Source organism: Argopecten irradians, chromosome 8, assembly GCF_041381155.1.
Source record: "Argopecten irradians isolate NY chromosome 8, Ai_NY, whole genome shotgun sequence".
Lineage (NCBI taxonomy): Eukaryota > Metazoa > Mollusca > Bivalvia > Pectinida > Pectinidae > Argopecten > Argopecten irradians.
The window spans coordinates 26,060,376-26,082,130 of NC_091141.1; the positions used below are offsets into that span (position 1 = coordinate 26,060,376).

The following is a 21,755-nucleotide window of genomic DNA, read 5'->3' on the forward strand; positions in this document are numbered from 1 at the left end:
TGATGCTAAGGTTTTCCCGCATAATAAACGCGAAGACTGTTACAAAACGTGTGATTTGCGTGCGCAAGGAAGACAGATCATAGTAGAGATTAAGGTGCAGATGAGCAACATCAACGACAAACCAACAGCAAGAAGTGAATTATCATCACTGCTGACCCGCCAGTCAGAGGACGTCGTGGAAGATGAGATGAAACGGTCGATGAATAGAAAATGACGGTAAAAATCCACCTGACGACGCTCGCCACAACGTCACCAATGGCAAACTAAAGAAATGTTCTACAGAAGAATCATATGTAAGTTACTACTTCTTACCATCATTTATATTAAACAATAGTTTTTCAGTTATATTACTGCAACTTCATCTGTAATTAGTATTACAGGCGGGTATATTCAACATGTATATAAAGAATTTCAATTACTTACATGTGATTTAAGTTACAAAATTCAATAGACATCAAGAGAAAGTTGAAATTCTTAAAAAATCACAATGGCAGCATTAATCGTAAATAGGCGTTGACCAATTTGTTTTACATCATTCAAAAAGACGTTTATGAAAATGTAAACCATATACATTTATACCAAATGTATTAATTTCTGGTTGTCTGCTTCAGACCATTTCGTACAACATAGTGTCCACATAAATAGAACAAAAAACAAGTAGGGTAGGCTATCTTTATTCAAGATCGGCGAAGAAAAGCGTAAAAATGGTCGATATTACGTACCAATGGTAAAATAAATATTACAAGAAAATCTACACAATTCAATAATATTATATTTTGTAAATAAACATTTTCAGATAAACTGGTTTTTTACCATATCGCTATATTTTAACCTGTTTAACCTTGGTATTTTCCATTTTCTTATGTATCGTTTTTAATTCCAATGTTATCAGCATTATGGATCTAATGCGATATTAGTTTTGTAAAGTGAATCCTAAAATTGCTCTTCAATTATATTTGTTTTGTTTCTCTTTTAATTTTAAACATTTATCATTAGTATAATTGTTCATTGTGGAAAATAGTTTTCACTCTTTGAAAAAACGTCTATATTTTTTTCTTCTTATTCTCTTCATATAAAGAGGTATTGGACATATTATATAGAGCATCTATGTTTAATACCCCTCATCTTCTAACCCACCCCACCTCACCCCAGTCTCAGTCGGATATGCGATACTCTCTAGTCTCTAGTTAGGGAATTGCAAACCACCAGCTTTAATACCCAAACTATAAGAAACAATATACGAGGATAAGACTTTAGATGTAGGTCTTTGAAACAGACCTGATATAATTGAATACGAGTTCATTAAACATAAATAGCTATATTAATTACTACATGTTCTTTAGTAGTATTTCAATTAAATATAAAAATGTAAAGGCGAATTAAGGGGGAGATAATTATATCTTTTATATATAAATATCACCTAAACAAAATACAAATAACGATACTTGCCAGTTAGGATAGGTTACGCCATCATAATTTGAAGGTTACAGAAGGTAAGATATTTTAAAACACTCTTAAAATTGGGTTCGTGTGATCTTTAAACGTGACATGACTTTCACTACACAGCTTTTATCATTTATAGAATTATATTCCGTCTTTGCATATTACAGAGTTAGCTCCCTTGCGGATAGTTACCGATTATTACGTCACTATTTTGTGAGCGCAATTGACGTCGTTTTCTCCGAAAAGTATGACGTTACGCTCGCAAACACATGACATCACAGTCAATAACTACCCGAAAGGGCAGATAACTCTATACAGATACAGAATAGTATAAATATATAACAATGCCTATACAGCAATATCAAAAGAACTGTGTTATAGCTATAACTTGTTACACTCAGACGGCCCCATTTTCGCGTGAATTTGTAAATAAATAAGCAAATCTAATCAGGAACGCAGACTTTCAGAATAAGTGACCATTTCATAATTTAAATACCTGTATATCTCATAATATATTAATTATGTAATGCGTCGAGCCAAATCTTACTAAATATCACTTTTATCTGTATCGATTCCTTTAAATTCACATTTAGTAACATATAATTTTGAATTTATGATATGATATACTTCAAGCGGTATGTTCTCCATAGAAAAGCATACAAAAGTCCTGAAAAGCTCCATAACTTATGAAATGTTTCCTTATTTCCTGTAATATGAATATCAATGAGCAATTTCAAGTTAGAGAATTTCCTTTTACATTTATATAATTTATATAATTAGATTCCATGAATGGCTCTATTTTCAAATTTGAATTGTTGTCGACAAAACAATAAAATCTTTAAATATTTAAGCTCTTCTTACATTATATACTTGTATACCGAATATCTGTCAACAAAAATCTATATATGTATGTGTGGAGAATACTAGAACCTGCCAGTACAGGCTGATAAATTACAAAAACGGCTCATTAGCTGTACACATTGTCAGGTCATTAACTATACACGTTGTTGACTTTTTGCTGTATACACGAATGGATGTCTGTATGTTGTAGTCTTATTGGAGAAAAAATGGTATAAATATATCCACGCCATCTCTCCGCCGCTTCTACCAATACGCATTCTTTATAAAGGTAAGTTCGAGGTGGCAAGCAGGTCAGTTTGTGAATACATGTACTTTCTTTAGAATATAGTTAACATAACTTGTATTTCTTATTTCCTATACTTCTGAACATGTATTGCAAAAATATCCTGGAAAATGAAACAAATAAAAATACACTTTGGTAATGAAGCATTTCACAATAAAACACATTCTCCTCACACTTAATTGTCCATGAAGATAAATTAGCAACTTCTAACATTGGTAAAAGCATCAATCACTGTCCACCACATGACATTCTTTCTTTTTACTGACATTCATTATACATACAAGGCACTGGTTGATCTCTAAACAATCGCAATATTGATGACATTGGAGTCGATGTCACAATTGATGACGTGGAAGCCGGGCGAGGTAATGATTCAGTTGAGCTGATGTCATATTCGATATCATTAAAGGCAAAATCGAAATCCATGACGTTGAGGGCAGGATCACAATATCTTTGACGTTCAAAGCGAGAACACAATCCATGACGTGGTCACATTAATTGATGACGATAAAGAAAATGTCACAATAAACGATGACGTTGAAAGTAGGATTACAATTGGCAAAGTTGAAGACAAAGTCAAAACTGAATGTTTTCTAGAAAATATCACAACCAATGATGTTAAAGGCAAATTCTGAATGATGGCACCGAACAAGCGGTCATTGATGACATCACGTGACTACATTTGATGACGTAACAATCGAGGAAATATTTTCGATGGAAAACGAGGTAACATATGACGTGGACACTTATAAGGTTAATGTTATCATTCCCACTCCCAATACTCCGTTCGGTTCCTACACAGGCAAATCGATAATATAATTCCTAGGATCTGTGAAAATATAGAAAAAACATAGTATAAAGTATTTAATTTAGCGGTAGTTTTATTTTAGCGGTAGCCTTATCTTAGCGCTTTTCGCTCTGTCTTTGAAGTGCTAATTCATCTACAGATTAAATGTAAATGTAAATTTTGTAAAAGGATATTTCCGTCATTAAACCACCGAATTCCTTAATATCAATGCCAATAAATCATAACTAACATTTTTCGCATTTGCGCTAAAATTTCACTGCTAAAATATATGTAGGTTATCAGTATCAAGGATTGATAAGCTTTAGGTAAATAACAACTTTACGTCTATTGAAAATTATAATAAATCACATAAGAACCACACCCACTTATACTGCTATCAGCATATGACGAAGAACCACGCCCACTAATACTGCTATCAGTATATGATGAAGAACTACGCCCACTAATACTGCTATCAGTATATGATGAAGAACTACGCCCACTAATACTGCTATCAGTATATGATGAAGAACTACACCCACTAATACTGCTATCAGTATATGATGAAGAACTACGCCCACTAATACTGCTATCAGTATATGATGAAGAACCACGCCCACTAATACTCCTATCAGTATATGATGAAGAACCACGCCCACTAATACTCCTATCAGTATATGATGAAGAACCACGCCCACTAATACTGCTGTCAGCATATGACGAAGAACCACGCCCTCTTATACTGCTATCGGTGCACGATTAAGAGCCACATCCATGAATCATGCACATTAAAACATTTATCGGTACAAAGAAATAAACTTACCGCTAAAAGGGCCACGCCCACTAAAACTCCGATCAGTATTGCGCTGTTAGTGTGCAGCATTTTCATTATCTTGTTGTAACAACCCTGTAATATAATAAAGCATAAGATAACCTTATGTATATGTACATGTATAAGCATGTTTCTCCTGTGTGGTTTTGAAGTTGGGCGTCACTCTTTCTCTAGTCTTCAAACGTAGTCTTTGCTGTCCTATGATTGGTAAGATTTTTTTCTCTTGAACTGCCTTCAGTTTTTCTATGAGATAGTCCAGGGGTGGATATAACATCAATGACAGTAACCCCTTGAGAATCGAGGTCATTAGCCACAGATATCATAATAAATCAAAATATCCCAAAATGATCATTATCAGTCATTAAATGCTAGGCGTGTTACTATGGTTACTATGCACAAGTGCATTATAGTACCATTATCAGCCATTCTATGCTAGGCGTGTTACTATGGTTACTATGCACACGTTGCTATAGTACCATTATCAGTCATTAAATGCTAGGCGTGTTACTATGGTTACTATGCACACGTTGCTATAGTACCATTATCAGTCATTCTATGCTAGGCGTGTTACTATGGTTACTATGCACACGTTGCTATAGTACCATTATCAGCCATTCTATGCTAGGCGTGTTACTATGGTTACTATGCACACGTTGCTATAGTACCATTATCAGCCATTCTATGCTAGGCGTGTTACTTTGGTTACTATGGACACGTTGCTATAGTACCATTATCAGTCATTAAATGCTAGGCGTGTTACTATGGTTACTATGCACACGTTGCTATAGTACCATTATCAGTCATTCTATGCTAGGCGTGTTACTATGGTTACTATGCACACGTTGCTATAGTACCATTATCACCCATTCTATGCTAGGCGTGTTACTATGGTTACTATGCACACGTTGCTATAGTACCATTATCAGCCATTCTATGCTAGGCGTGTTACTATGGTTACTATGCACACGTTGCTATAGTACCATTATCAGTCATTAAATGCTAGGCGTGTTACTATGGTTACTATGCACACGTTGCTATAGTACCATTATCAGTCATTCTATGCTAGGCGTGTTACTATGGTTACTATGCAAACGTTGCTATAGTACAATTACCAGCCATTCTATGCTAGGCGTGTTACTATGGTTACTATGCACACGTTACTATAGTACCATTATCAGCCATTCTATGCTAGGCGTGTTACTATGGTTACTATGCACACGTTGCTATAGTACCATTATCAGTCATTAAATGCTAGGCGTGTTACTATGGTTACTATGCACACGTTGCTATAGTACCATTATCAGCCATTCTATGCTAGGCGTGTTACTATGGTTATTGTGCACACGTTGCTATAGTACCATCATCAGTTATTCTATGCTAGGCATGTTACTATGGTTACTATGCACACGTTGCTTTAGTACCATTATCAGCCATTAAATGCTAGGCATGTTACTATGGTTACTATGGACACGTAGCTTTAGTACCATTATCAGCCATTCCATGCTAGGCGTGTTACTATGGTTACTATGCACACGTTGCTATAGTACCATTATCAGCCATTCTATGCTAGGCATGTTACTATGGTTACTATGGACACGTAGCTTTAGTACCATTATCAGTCATTAAAATTCTAGGCGTGTTACTATGGTTACGTACTATGGACACGTTGCTATAGTACCATTATCAGTCATTATATGATAGGAGTGTTACTATAGTTATATGTAAGGTACTTACCGATGTCCTTAGTTGTTTTGTATCTGAAGACATATTCTTAGCCTCGTTTTGGCATGTACGTCGATCAGCATCAGATATTTTAGTATTGTTTACTTTAACTGCTTTACAGCAACTATCTGGTACATACCAATCCTACAACAAAATAAAAACAAGATGGCCTTGGCAATTATCTCAGATCTAAAACGAAATTCAGACATTTTTTGGTTTTTGCAAGTGGATCGATGGAAGGGGACAAACATGATCTACTAATATCACACTGTAATACCATACTGAAAATACTGATACTGACTGTATAATTACTATTTCAACTTTACAATTTCCTCCTATTATTTTCTCGATCTCCTCTATCCGTTAAAGTATCAACAGGACAGTATCCTAAGATATTTCAATGACATGATGGTTTAAATCCACTTTCATCTACAAATGTAAAGAATGTATAAAAATGAAAGTATATTCTACCATGATAACAGTCCCCATAAAAAAGATTTTGTCATTTCTGTGTATATTTCTTTCATTTTTACCAGGTCTACCATTCAAGAGACCAATGAAAACTCTACTAGGAAAAGTCAATTCATTTTCTAGTCAAGTTTGTAATATTTGCTGCATCACTTTGAAGGAGGAGGCTAAATTGTGGACAGCATCATGGATAAAAAATTCACGAGGGACTATGAACGACAACAGACATGTGTCGACTTGAAAAGGTCAGTCTCGAGTGATCTATACAGTAAAGCCAACAACAATAGATATAGCTCAGCGGATTTGTGCACAAATACATAAGAAATGTGCTATTTTGGTTACAAGCATGAAACTTAGTATGCTTTTAGATAAATATATAATAGGTAAATTAAGATTAGGAGCCACCTGAAATCATGCATATTTCTAGCTTAACGCGCCATTCAAAATTTTCGCTAAAATAGAAAAATCGATATAGGATTGTCAAATATCAGTTAAATGCTACAAAAGAGTTTCCAAAAGGCAGGAAATGATGCGTGTGATATGATAAGATTCCAAATGATTAAATTTCAATACCACCAGAATTCAAAATGGCTACCAAAAAGGTGAAATTAATTGCATTTTCCAAAATCAGTGTCTAATTTTCAACATAACCTATTTTTTCAATTCTTTGGTGGCTTATTGTTTTCAACATGATCCCAGTACCATTCCACAATAGGCAAGACTTTTTCTAATATTGGACGCACTTCCGGTTGTGCCATAGTCAAAAAGGACGCCATATTGAATTTCCGCCAAAACTTAAAAATACCAGTCATTTATCGAACATTTAAAATAAGATGCTATTCGGAATTGTTTTTATCACGCCTTACAAACATCATCTTAAAAATAACGAAGGTGATCATTATTATGTAGATGTTTTAGAAACATATGCTTTATTTTAAATTCTTGTGTACACAATATCTTAAATAACCAAGATTTCTTTGGTGTATTCTATCGTTCTGCATTTTTGTCAGCACGTGCACCTCGCATATAAAGGGTAAATATGTGAACAATATTATGTTTGACGAAACTAGCTACATGTTTTTTTAGTCTAGATCACACAAACTATGCGATATGGTTACCTGCCCATGTCATAAATATGGCTGTACTGTGAAAAATGCATCCAGAAATGATAAAAAAGAAACTCCGCAATGCAATTTTCGTCCATTGCAATGGACCTGGCTCATGATCAAACCAATGCTATAATCAAGAGCGAACGATGTACTATTGAATTTAATCCAAATTCCTAAGCTTTGAGTAGCAGGACCAGAATTAGTCATAATCACAACGGAATTTGAAACATCCTTTAAAAACCCAACCAAACATAAATAAATACAGAATAAAACAAGTCGTCACGAGTTTGTCAAACATGCCCGAAACTTGGTTGATGTTTTAAGTGGAATCCATTCAAAGAGTCATGATCTTGTAAGATTCGACACAAGGGACATAGCCGACTCGTTGATAGTCACATCGTTATGAATATAGACAATGAATTTAAAGGCAATCAAAAATTTTAGGCCTTTACTAAAGATCACCTCGTGGACAGATCAAACGCAATTGCAGAGCCAATAAGAAAGAACAAACTGGCCAAATTCAGCCAACCATCCGCAATAGAGACATCTTAAACAAGTTTGCAAATATCCTCATTGAAAACATAATCACTTTTCTTAAGACTTAATATCGCTTGCCAGTCAAGACCTAGCTGAGAACCACGCCTGTCCACCATCACTCTCTCAACTTAAGTAAGGTTTGAAATCTGGTCTTATTACCTCGAAACATTCGAAAACTACACACAATATGTTTTCCTGTCTTATCTGTACAAGAATTTATCTCGCCCTGCAATCATAAGGAAGGCAACACGAGGATGATCATTCATATGACAGATGCTGTTAACGAAGTGCATGAAAAATTTCCCATCCAAACAGTGGACTGATACAGAAGTTGATGCCTTAGTAGTAGCAGCTCCTACCAAATTCAGCATCAGCGAAGTATGGGTGGCCTTTGAAACTTGGAATTATCGATACATCCCTGCTCAGGATACTGCCTCCGCTTGTGGCCCTGAGAAATCATTAACCCTTCCATTATTCCATGCCTACACCAGATGTGTAATACACAATGCACGAAAACTGCATGGGATACATATAAGATATACTGAGAAGCAAATCCAGCATTTCCAACATTATTAGGGGGACCAGAATATCTACCAAGTAAAGGTTTCAGTACATAAGAAAAGTTTGCACTGCTCATGTATGCTAAAATTATGCTAGAAACCATAGATGTTTACATAGAAAGGCAGGACTCTGGACATGATCCCGCCAACTACAGGTGCATTTGAGCACCACACCAAAAGTGCAACATATCAGGGAGTATATTGATTGGGAAACGCAACCAAAGCGACCATGGACTAACTGAGTCCTGACAAATGGGAATGGGTCATTAAGGATGGTTGGAATCTGCTATGGACGATGATAGCGGTTTCATGTAAGTTTGAGGGTGTTAACTGTAACGCGAACTGAAGTATTATCACGGCGACATATTGTTAAGTCAAATTAGGTCTTTTCTTGAATGTGAAACCTACGAGTGGTCTTCAGAGTAAGTGAAGACAGATATCTTAACATTTAACATATAGACTGATAGAAAATGGTATTTGGAAGCTTGGTTGGTATTCTGCGGTCGCCTTTCACCCTTCAAATTCCACAATGATTCGCATTTCTGTGACAAGAATGCTACTCCAATATCAAAACCAAACACAAATCCTTTCACGACAGGGAGTTTCTGTTTGTGATGTCGAATTAAGTTGTATTAAGCCTCATTACTACTCTCAGATTCGAACTATACAATAGTTTCTTGAATGTGCAAAATGCAACTGGTGAAGTCAGCTACATTTTAACAGACAGACTGGCAGTAAATGCTTAAATTAATGTATTTGTATACTTACTTGGTGATCTGCTATCGCCTTTTCCCCTTCATAAACCACAATGATTTCTATAAATTACTCTATGAAAGATCTGCTTGAAATCCCTAATACCATCATGCATATAAAATAATATCTGATACATTTTTCCAGCAAAGATTGAAAACAGGAGTTTATTTTGTGAAATAGATGACCCTATCTGAGTGTCTGAGTACATCCTTTGTTTGAACACGGACTTGATCCATAGAGTCCATCATATTTGACGAATATTCCAATCAAAAGTAAAGATATCATTCTTGTGAATATAATACAATCGGTCTTTATCAATTTATAACTTAAAATGTAAAATATGGTCCTATATTGCGTTTTACTGACTCAGCATTTTGTTGTTTTGATAACAATAATGCAAATTCTTATTTGATAACATATTTTCGGTGTACACTAATACGTTATTCTACTATTGTTTGGTATTTTTAGTGAAAACGACAATGAAAAGGTTCATATATTTGAAGGAAATTGATATTTTTAATGTTTGTAGCAAACATGGCCGTCATATTTGTCTAGGAATTTTTTTTCAAGTGGGTCCTAATCAAAATTCACTCAGAATATGTTTCTTGACATACATGCAAAGTTTCATGCTTGTAACCATAATAGCACAATTGTGTCACCAATCCGCCGGGCTAATATTGACATTCCCTTTGGTATCCTGTATTTGCCAACACATGCAAAGAACATTTCGTGTTCTGTGTATTTTCCCTATTTTTTAGGCAGAGGTTTTTATCTTTTCATGACTTTAATATGATCAGAGAAAGATAATGCTTGATAAATGTAACGAAATACACAATCACTAGCCATAATAATACCCAAAGGATACCATAGACACTTGAATCTTCATTATGTAGTTGAAGGTTTATTAACGGTGTTTAAGGACGATTATACGTATGCATCCAAACGCAGATATAAAATGATAAATACATACAGTACTTTAGTTGCATTTCCAACAACAGTCTTAAAAGGACGAAAGAAGTACTGTGAACAAACCTCTTTCGCCGTTACAAAATTTCGCGATTTCCATTTCAAAACAAGTTCGCGAAGATAAATATTTGTGGATTTAAAAATGGGTGGAAATTCGTATCAGTATAAGTGATGTATATGTGTTATGATGCAGACATAAACTTTCGTGAAATTGAACTTAATCACATACAACAAGAATTCCACGGAAGTGGAGGTGTCGCCTACACAGCATTACAAAAATAGTTATTTACAGTTGAAACTATTGTTAATAATTAGGTGAAGATATCAAGTCCCGTAACTCTTACAAATATTGATGGAAATTGACCCATCTAAGATCCCATTGATATAAAGCAATATACGTACATGTATACCAAATTTGGTTGAAATCGGCCATTAAATACTTAAGTTATTGAACTCATCCGAGATCTCATTGATATAAAGCAATATATATCGAATTTGGTTGAAATCGGCCAATAAATACTTCAGTTATCGCACGGAAACCGTTTCCCGGACGCCGACGCTGACACCGACACCGACGCCGACATAGTGATACCTAATAAGTGTCACCCAAGGCGACACAAAAAAATGTTTACATTACTAGTATGTATATAGTGACTACTTCTTTACCGGGATTTACTTAATTAAGGAATAGATGTTTATTTTGTTGAGGTTATGAGGGTGTAATGTTAATGGAGCACGTGTAAATTATGTAACCCCGGCGAAGACCTTATATTTACAGTTTTTCAAGTAAATGAATAATATTTTTCCCGCGGCAGTTACATATTTTTTTCTCTCCCGTCATCGTCAACGAAATCGATTGAACAGCTGATTCGAATCGAGTCATTTATATGTTCCCGCCAAGCCATGACCCCACGTTGTTACGCCGTCGACTGTTCAGGTAACAATAGAATCGCCGCGCATGTTGTGCTAACATTATACACTGATAATGATACTACTAGAAAGCATGGTTATTGAGTCCATGTCAGTGCAAACTGTAAATATTTAATTGTAAACGCTAATCATGAATATATTTTGAACTCAATATGCAAATGTCACTAGCAAATGATATCGCGTAAATATGGGTAAGGGAAGATATTTGAATTATAAAAATGTATCGCGTACTACCGGGGGCGATTAGGAATTCAAACACAATAAAAAGTATCCCTGAACATCACCAAAAGGTGTGGTGTGTACAATGGTAAACACAGGAATAACAATAGTTTTATATGTGTGGACCATAAAACTTCTCCTTGATGTTCTGTCCTAGCTTATCGTCATTTCTCCTCGTATTATTGCTTACCAGTTTTATGTTTGTTGGTAGACTTTGAGCGTAAACACTTGAGTTAAATTCCGAATAGTTGTGAGAACCGCAACAATCGAACTAAAACAAAACCAAAAACAAAAATTATCGATTAAGACAGAGAAACTGCGAAAAAAAAACATGTAAAAAATGTAAAAACCCAGTTATACGACTTTACAAAAGTTATAAATAACTTCAAAGCAATGACAATGTATTTAAGTCTGAATATGGGTGTCTATTGATAATATAAGAATATTGGGAGCTTATTTTAGCTGAATGTCTATTGTCTTTTTTTCAATGTCCTAAAATTGGGGATATCATTATCACGTTAATTCCTTTATAATATTCATAATAAATCTTTTGAGGGTATGCCTTCATATATCATTAATATCTTTTTGTTACTCATGTATTTCAAAAGCTGTAACATGAATTATTGGACACCCTGTATACACATGTACAATGGTATATGGTTTCTTCTTATGTCAATATCATGATTATTGGAAATACGTTTAGAAGAAGCATTTTATTTTGTTAAGATTAGAAACCCCTTTTTAAGTCCAACTATTTGGGTTAAGAACGAACAGTTGGAATACTTTTCAATTAGGAATATTGGTAATCTTTTCAAGTCAAACTATTATCATTTTACCTAATTCAGTCCATATAATGGTAGTTCATTTAATTCTGAACATTGATATTCTACTACTATACTAAAGTATTTAGAATTTTATAGCAGGAGCCTAGTCTGGGCGATTATTGGGAGTGTACGTACGTCTAAAAGTTAGGAGTCTATTACGTTTGAATAAAGATAATCTTTAAATACTTTTACCTGAATCTGTAAGAAATCCAGCGTAGAATTCCCTGGTTCAGTATAATTCCGGACTTGTGCATTTAAGTTATCATTAAACATTTGTTCGAGCTGAAACAAAATCAATTGGACATGAGTATTTCATTTATAACCACCCAGAATTAAGTTCTTTATATACAATTACATTTTGCATTAGGCGTAAAATCTGACATGATATTTTTTGAAGTATCAGAAGACATAATTGATCACCATATCGGCGGTGTCTGTGCGATTTCTGAACGATTTTTTCATGACTTTAAACTCAAATGTCATATATCTTAAACCAAATCTGTATTTGTATTTTTTGTCTAAACGCTTACTAGAAATAGATTCATTTCCTTGCGATTTAATATTTAGTCTACGTTATCGTGGGTTGTGAGCATGACAGAACTTTACAAGGACGCACTTGTCAGAACGTCACTATTGTTATCAATCAATTGAGAATTTATTTCCCACGTGATAACTCACACCTCTTGCGACATATCCTATTCCACAATTGTTGAAAATGCATTCTTATAGTCAAATATGCTTCAGATGCATGTCCTAAGTGTTCTAGTCTTACTATTCAATATGCAGAGAAACATAATATACCTATTTAAGTTACGAGGATGATGCGTGACTCGTTAAGACGGACTCTTAAAATATCAGTGACTGATATCTGAATTCTTATAAAGGTTATCTCTTCTAAATTGGACATGTCGAAGACACACAAATTAAGAAGTCAAAATGTTAACATGTTACAATTCTAGAGACACCAAAAAATTAATTCTTACATTGACCAAAGTAACCTATTTGTAATCTGGCGTTACAAGGATTTAACTACGATTTCGCAACTTTGAGGTGTACGTCCAAGATATTCTGTATTGGCATATTACGGAGTTTTCTGCCCTTACATGTAGGTATCGATTGTGACGTCATGCGTTTGCGAGCTCAACGTAATTTTTTTCTGAGCAACGACGTGAATTTCGCTCACAAAATAATAACGTCATAATGGATACGTAACTTTTAAGAGAGCTAACTTTGTAACATGCAAACACGGAATAGGTATTTGAGTGGTTAGGGTCAGCTCATCAGAAACTGCGCTAAGCTGGGCGACTGCGAATTCTTTGATAGGTAAGGTGGCTGATTTTTGAGACTACACGACAACGCGGCAGTAGCTATTAAAACCATAAGTGTCGACTTCTCATAATATCGCTATGTTTCTCTATCATATCCGCATTTTTTCCTTTAAATTCATTTTTTGTTCTTTCTTTAAATGAATCCCTTGAGATGATTGTCACTATATACGGAACGACCCGACATCACAGAAGAATGAACAGATAACATTACAGAAAACCTTATTCCAGTAACAGATCTATTTATATATATTTGCATGCCATATTGACATCAGATGTCGATAGCTAATAGGCTTGTGTAACATTGTAGACCCAGACCACGTGATACTTAAACATGTGTTTCTACGTGAAGAGAAGGTAAAAAAACACCGTATACTATAAATATCCCTGGATTATCTCCAGATCTGTATTCTTACAAAACTGATGAATAAGCAAAACATCTTTAATCGCACCATTTTAAAATCTGATATGAAAAAGAGAGCCGAAATTTCACATTTAATGCTAATTCAAACACAAGCTCAACACTAATTGATTACTAATTAAGTTATCACGTGGAGTACATTGTAAGTCTTAGTGATTTATTGTAACGCTCACTTCTCAATGTCACACACAGAAATGCATCACCCTCCAAAAACAATTCTCGCTTTTATAATTCACATGAGGCTTTCCTCAGATGACCTTAGCTGTCGATAGGACGTTGTACAGATATTCCAGGGGTTACTATCAATCTCGCACAGTAAAGCGGGAGGTTCATTGCACGCCAAAAGATGCCACAGATAGTTTGGCCCTACATCAATAAAATCGAATAACAGTAGTAGGATGTTTGCAACATATCTTTTATCTAAAATGTCATTCTCTTTTGTGTTGATATTTGATATTTTCATCAGCTTGAAATGAACCGTGAGGATTATTGGTTATTTTTTATTAAAGGTTTTGAAGAAAACCGAATTCAACGCTCTTTTTCCGTTTGTGTGGTATGTAATATCACGGAGGAGGTAAGTTACGTTTAAATAAAGAAAGCAGAGATAAACATTCAGCACAGTGCATAAACAGTATTGTTTTCAAAGTTAACTCCCATAGAGTAAAATATCGGTCCATTCCTAAATAAATTAAGCTGTTAATTCCGTCTTTCCATATTAGAGTTACCTCCCTTGCGGGTAGGTATCTATTGTGACGTAATTATTTTGTGAGCGAAATTCACGTCGTTTTCTAACTAAGGTATGACGTGTCACCCGCATACACACGACGTCACAATCAATTCTTACCCACAAGGGCTGATGATATCGAAATAAAGAATAGGACACTTTTCACCACTGAGCTTATGTTTGTAAACCATTAGTGTCCAATAGTAAATTAAATCATCCTTGCATACGTTATATTCGTTTAAGAGTCCCGTGAGTTAAAAGTGGATACAGAAATATGTTTGCTAAGCGCCAAAGTTCCTCTATTGACCTTCCAACTCATAGTCTAAAAGCTATGAACATTTTTTTCTTGAGAGGAATGAAGAGGAATGCTGTATGCTGAGCAAACAGTTATGGCACACACACGTTTAAACATTAGTCTTCTCTCGACTTGATGAGTATTAAATACTTTGTTTGTTAAGTGGTGTTCTGGCACCCTATTGTCTTGCAGAGATTAGAAGATATAGATATGTCAGTTATACTAAGCCCTAGTTTACTCCCCCTCTTACCTCCTCCTCCTATCTCTCTCTCTCTCTCTATCTCTCTCTCTCTCTCTCCCTTTACAATCCGTTCTAACAATACCTTAGTTCTTATAACAGTTAGCTACTCGTACCTCAGTGTCTATAGCAGGCTATTAAGGTGTCTATATCGGACCGACAAAGTGTGACTGTAAATCAAGGTGGCCGGCAAACAAAATAATATATAGTATAGTAGCATTGATGATGATGTCTCAATACATATTGTAACAGCTGAGCACTGCAGTCAGGCTGTTAGAACCAACAGACAATGGCTTCGTAATGGGCAACACTTAAGGCCGTCTACTATCGCGGTGCATTACAGTGGGTTTAGCTTGTCTTCCAGTTCTCTTGACATCAAGACAGTTTACGGTTTTGTGTAACTGCATGCGACAGTGTGTTTTGGAAAGATAATATTTATAGCAAAGAGCCAAGTGGAACATCTTCATTAACTAAATCACTGAAATGATATAATCTATCCAAGCCATTAGGCAATAAATGACATCCAATTGTGATCATTATGATGTCACTAAAGTTGACATGGAAACGTCATCTGATCACCATGTAATGCTTAAATGTAGGGATGTACACTGTATAGGAAACCCAATGCATGATGGTTCCTTCTAACAGATATCAGACTCTTATGACATCGATCCTCCAAATTATCCAGATTATGATATAAACAAGGTGAAAGACAACGAATATGTGAAAACTGGGATTATAATTCATTTCAAATCAAGCAGTGTTTCAATATAATCGATTTCAAATTAATTGGGTTCTACTGTATCTATGGCTTTATAGCTTTAAAGTTGTGGGGTCGCATTTCTCAACGTAAGTGTCTGGATTAAATATTTGATCTCGATTCTTTTCACATTTTATTTATAAAAACATTCTAATAGGTATGTATATCTATCGGTTAAATGAATGAACTATATATTTCTCTTTAGTTTTCCCGTTTCATCTATTCTTTCGAGACAATAAACAACATGGGGGAAAGCACACATGAATTCTATTATAATAATTAAAAATATTAATATAATATTAATATATTTCAATTGGTATAAAGATAATTGAATTGCTTTAAAATCCAATTTCACTACTGGTCTTATAAGTTTCGGATCACAACCTAAATTTGTATGTAAACCTAGAGAACAATAAAGATATAATAGTAATGACAACAATATTTATTTTTCTAAATCCCAAACCCGTGTCCTTTACTTACATTAGTACGCTCCACAGCGAGATAAACTCCTGCCGCCAGCTCTCCTAGAATGACTACAGTGAGACAACCAATATACTGCAATAGAATAAAGGTAAAATATGGTTCGATCCTTTCATAAATCCCAACATGTTATACCATACCCTGTGGTCATGCTTCAATTGTCTGTCATCTAAACATTTGATCAATTAAGTCTGTTTGAAGGAACAATTCCGTCTTTGCATATAACAGAGTTAGCTCTCTTGCTGGTAGAGGTATCGATTGTTACGTCATTATTTTGAGAGCGCAATTCACGTAGTTTTCTTCACAACGTATGACGTTACGCTCGCAAACACATGACGTCACAATCAATACCTACTTGTAAGTGCAGATAACTCTGCAATATGCAAATTCGGAATAGCATCATGTCATGCTTTTCAAATTTCGTTGATGTTAGTAGTACGGTATAGCGGTCTCCTTAGACACCAAAGTGACCTTCGTCTGCGTTGGGGTCTAAGGATACCACTATACTTCTGGTGTTTCCACTGGAAAAACGTTCAAAATCCCACCAATAAAAATACTTTAACTCGTTACAGTTTGAGATTACCCATTTCAATACCGACCTTTATATAAACTCACTTAACTGGTACCTTTGCATTGGTAAGCTAGTTAGATAGATTTACCCTCACAGTCTTTGGTAAATAACTTCACTTATTACACATACATTAATTCAGTATCTAATCATGATTTACCCTCACTGTCTTTGGTAAATAACTTCACTAATTACACATACATTAATTCAGTATCTAATCATGATTTACCCTCATGGTCTTTGGTAAATAACTTCACTAATTACACATACATTAATTCAGTATCTAATCATGATTTACCCTCACTGTCTTTGGTAAATAACTTCACTAATTACACATACATTAATTCAGTATCTTATCATGATTTACCCTCACCGTCTTTGGTAAATAACTTCACTAATTACACATACATTAATTCAGTATCTAATCATGATTTACCCTCACCGTCTTTGGTAAATACTTCACACTAATTACACATACATTAATTCAGTATCTAATCATGATTTACCCTCACTGTCTTTGGTAAATAACTTCACTAATTACACATACATTAATTCAGTATCTTATCATGATTTACCCTCACCGTCTTTGGTAAATAACTTCACTAATTACACATACATTAATTCATTATCTAATCATGATTTACCCTCACCGTCTTTGGTAAATAACTTCACTAATTACACATCCATTAATTCAGTATCTAATCATGATTTACCCTCACTGTCTTTGGTAAATAACTTCACTAATTACACATACATTAATTCATTATCTAATCATGATTTACCCTCACCGTCTTTGGTAAATAACTTCACTAATTACACATACATTAATTCATTATCTAATCATGATTTACCCTCACCGTCTTTGGTAAATAACTTCACTAATTACACATACATTAATTCAGTATCTAATCATGATTTACCCTCACCGTCTTTGGTAAATAACTTCACTAATTACACATACATTTATTCATTATCTAATCATGATTTACCCTCACCGTCTTTGGTAAATAACTTCACTAATTACACATCCATTAATTCATTATCTAATCATGATTTACCCTCACCGTCTTTGGTAAATAACTTCACTTATTACACATACATTAATTCAGTATCTAATCATGATTTACCCTCACTGTCTTTGGTAAATAACTTCACTAATTACACATACATTAATTCAGTATCTAATCATGATTTACCCTCACTGTCTTTGGTAAATAACTTCACTAATTACACATACATTAATTCAGTATCTAATCATGATTTACCCTCACTGTCTTTGGTAAATAACTTCACTTATTACACATATATTAATTCAGTATCTAATCATGATTTACCCTCACCGTCTTTGGTAAATAACTTCACTTATTACACATACATTAATTCATTATCTAATCATGATTTACCCTCACTGTCTTTGGTAAATAACTTCACTAATTAAACATATATTAATTCAGTATCTAATCATGATTTAAAAACCAGCATTCCGTAAAACCAACTTTCTTTAGTAGCTACAAATTTTCGCGATTTTTATTCCAAAACAAGTTCGCGAAACTTAACATTCACGAATTTAAAATTCAATTGAAATTCCAATCTAAATAAATGCTGTACATGTTAATAAACTTTAGCGAATTTACTTTGATTGCGAAATTTCGAAAAGTTAATCGCACGTAAAAGAAACTTGGCTTACAATAGTTTGTAGTTAAAGGTTGAAGGATAGTGGTTTTAAATGAGAAATGCATCGTCAAAGCTACATTATCTTCTTCTCACGCAAAGTTTTTTTTATTGCGTCAAACTGCACATATGCTTATGTAGTGTCTCTATCCAGATGACCCTGACTTAACTGACGAAAGTTTCAGAATAGTCCTCGAGGAGAGCTACAATCCTTTCACGCTAGCATTAATTACTAATGACACCCTACATATGAATCCTCAGGTTAATACATTACCACTAGCACCAGCAAATTAATACACCGCTTTACTGTCATCATAAAGCAATATCAAAGGCTAAAAATTCTACTAGCATCGATTCGACGGTAAGACGACTTCTTGTAACAACAAAACACCTATTTGATGCATCTTTTAGACGTTCTAGAAGAAAGCTAAAGAAAATTTTAGTATAAGTTAACTCTGTGTTTCCTGATTAACGTGCAATGTATTTCAACTGACATACACAGGCATATGCTGCACAGTTTTACCTACCACAAGTAAGATACAGACCAAAAAACGTAGACTTTAGCCTAACTACCACAGATCATAGAAAGTTATAAATAATAAAGTCACTCTTTATCGCCTACTTGTCCATACCACACCATAAAATAAGCATACTGGTAGGACCAGCGGTAGCAAAGTAGGTTCCGTAAGTAGATCGATGATTTTTTTCCCGGGTACTCTTATTTTACTTACCACAGCTAACATACAGGCACTCTCCCTGATAGCACCACAGCAGCCACAGAAGCCTGTGACGAAGATGAAGGTGCCGACGGCAATAAAAGCATAGGCGGCTGCATACTGGACTTCTACCGGTAGATTGATGTGGACATACTCCTGTAATGTGTCCTCAGCTTGGCTGTCTACTCGGACCCAGATACCTAATCCTAGTAAAGCTCCCCCGGATACCTGTACATAACAGCGGGATGTTCATCTTTTCATTTAAAAGGTAATGTAATCATCTTTTCATTTAATAGGTAATGCAATAATCTTTTCATTTAATAGGTAATGTAATCATCTTTTCATTTAATAGGTAATGCAATCATCTTTTCATTTAATAGGTAATGCAATCATCTTTTCATTTAATAGGTAATGTAATCATCTTTTCATTTAATAAGTAATGTAATCATCTTTTCATTTAATAGCTAATGTAATCATCTTTTCATTTAATAGGTAATGTAATCATCTTTTTGTTTAATAGGTAATGTAATCAGCTTTTCATTTAATAGGTAATGTAATCATCTTTCGTTTAATAGGTAATGTAATCATCTTTTCGTTTAATAGGCAATGTATTCAGATTCAAATTCGGCGCATTTTGTGAGAGATTCCATCTATACATTGAATCCATTCGACTAAAGTAGAACAAACATAATGTTATACTTTACAATGCTTATTGTTAGTTCTTCTGCCTGAAATGCATCCTCGATATTCCAGGAGTTACTTTCACTGTAGTTATATCCACACTTGGGCTATGTCATAGTTAAACCGAAGACAGTTCAAGAAATAAAAACACTACCCACTCACAGGCCTACAGAGACTTCCTTTGAGAATTTACAGAAAACGACGGCCAGCTTCACAGCCGTGCGGTGTATCGTTATTCGATTCATTTGATGTACAAATACACATCAAAGGACTAAACTACCTGTCTCGTGTGTTGTCACACACAGAGTCTTCAATTTTGCCATGACAGGGATGGATATAACGACAATGATGGTAAGTATCCTAGAATACCAAAGATGCATGTAGGGTAACATTCAACTGTGAATGAAAATATTATTAAATGATAACTGTTTTGGTATGGATGTTATACATAAATGTTTAAAGGAAACTTTGAAGCTCTATCAAAGAACTTACAAATGGGAAGGTGGACCAACTTGATCAAAGAATCAACCAATAGGAACTTGGTAGCTTCTTCAAAGAATTAACAAATGGGCTTGGAAGCTCGACCAAGAATTAGCAAATGGAAACTAGGAAGATTTATCAAGGAATTAACGAATGGAACGTGTAAACTCAATTAAAGAATTACCAAATGGGAACTTGGAAGCTCAATTTAAGAATGAAAAAATGGGCTTGGAATCCCGATAAAAATTAGCAAATGGGAATTTGGAAAGCTCGATTAAGAATTAACAAATGGGAACCAGGAAGCTTACATTAAAGAACTAAATGGTTACATGGAAATCTGATCAATGAATCAACAAATGAAAAATAGGAAGCTCGATCACGAAACAAGAAATGAGAATTTGAAAGCTTGATTAAATAATTAACAAATGGGAACTAGGAATCTCGATCAAAGAATAAACAAATGGGAATTTGGGATATCTATTAAATAATTAACAAATGATACTTAGAATCTCGAAAAAAATGGCAAATGGGAATTTGCTCAATCAAAGAATTAACAAATGGGAACAAGGAAGTTTGATCAAATAAAATATCAAAGAATTCATAAATGAGAATTTAAAGTCTGAATCAACGAATTAACAAACGGTAACGCTAACATTGCAAACTATCAGTCAACTTACCCAGAATAAAAAGTTAAATGCAATCAGAAGATATCGAGAGCACGTGGCACACATTCCCTCCGCCATCTTGGAATGTTTTCATGTAACTCTGCAACAAGACGATATTTCTATTAAACATGGCAAAAGACATAAACTGTCAAACAACATACAATTGATAACAAATGACACACATATAGTCTACTGTAACATAAAGAAATACTCTTCACATGCAGATAACACTCGTATAAAAGGCAAATTTGTTATGAATAAAATAACTGTTATATTTTAATTCGTGTTTAATGGTATTTCATAAACTTATCGATACCAACGTTGATAAAATCCTAATATTCTCATTATCAGAATTAATGCGTATAGCATATTCAAAGAAAAAAAAAAGAAAAAAAGTTCATGTTTGTTATTTATGAATATTCTTAAAATTAGAATTT

At 34.4% G+C, this 21,755-nt stretch overlaps 1 protein-coding gene across 5 annotated transcripts in view; it reads right to left on the reverse strand.

The window, feature by feature from the left end:
- Positions 1–658: 658 nt before the first annotated feature.
- Positions 659–21,755, reverse strand: part of LOC138329986 (tetraspanin-18-like) — a 28,485-nt gene continuing 7,388 nt past the window's right edge. For all 5 annotated transcript variants that reach the window (XM_069277302.1, XM_069277300.1, XM_069277304.1 and 2 more), the window contains 8 exons: positions 21,331–21,418; positions 19,508–19,720; positions 16,538–16,612; positions 12,487–12,576; positions 11,661–11,741; positions 5,941–6,072; positions 4,198–4,281; positions 659–3,416 (listed from right to left, as the gene is read on the reverse strand). In XM_069277302.1, coding sequence (XP_069133403.1) covers positions 3,351–3,416; positions 4,198–4,281; positions 5,941–6,072; positions 11,661–11,741; positions 12,487–12,576; positions 16,538–16,612; positions 19,508–19,720; positions 21,331–21,396 — 807 coding nt within the window. In that variant the 5' untranslated portion in view covers positions 21,397–21,418 and the 3' untranslated portion in view covers positions 659–3,350. The remainder of the gene's footprint in view (positions 3,417–4,197; positions 4,282–5,940; positions 6,073–11,660; positions 11,742–12,486; positions 12,577–16,537; positions 16,613–19,507; positions 19,721–21,330; positions 21,419–21,755) is intronic.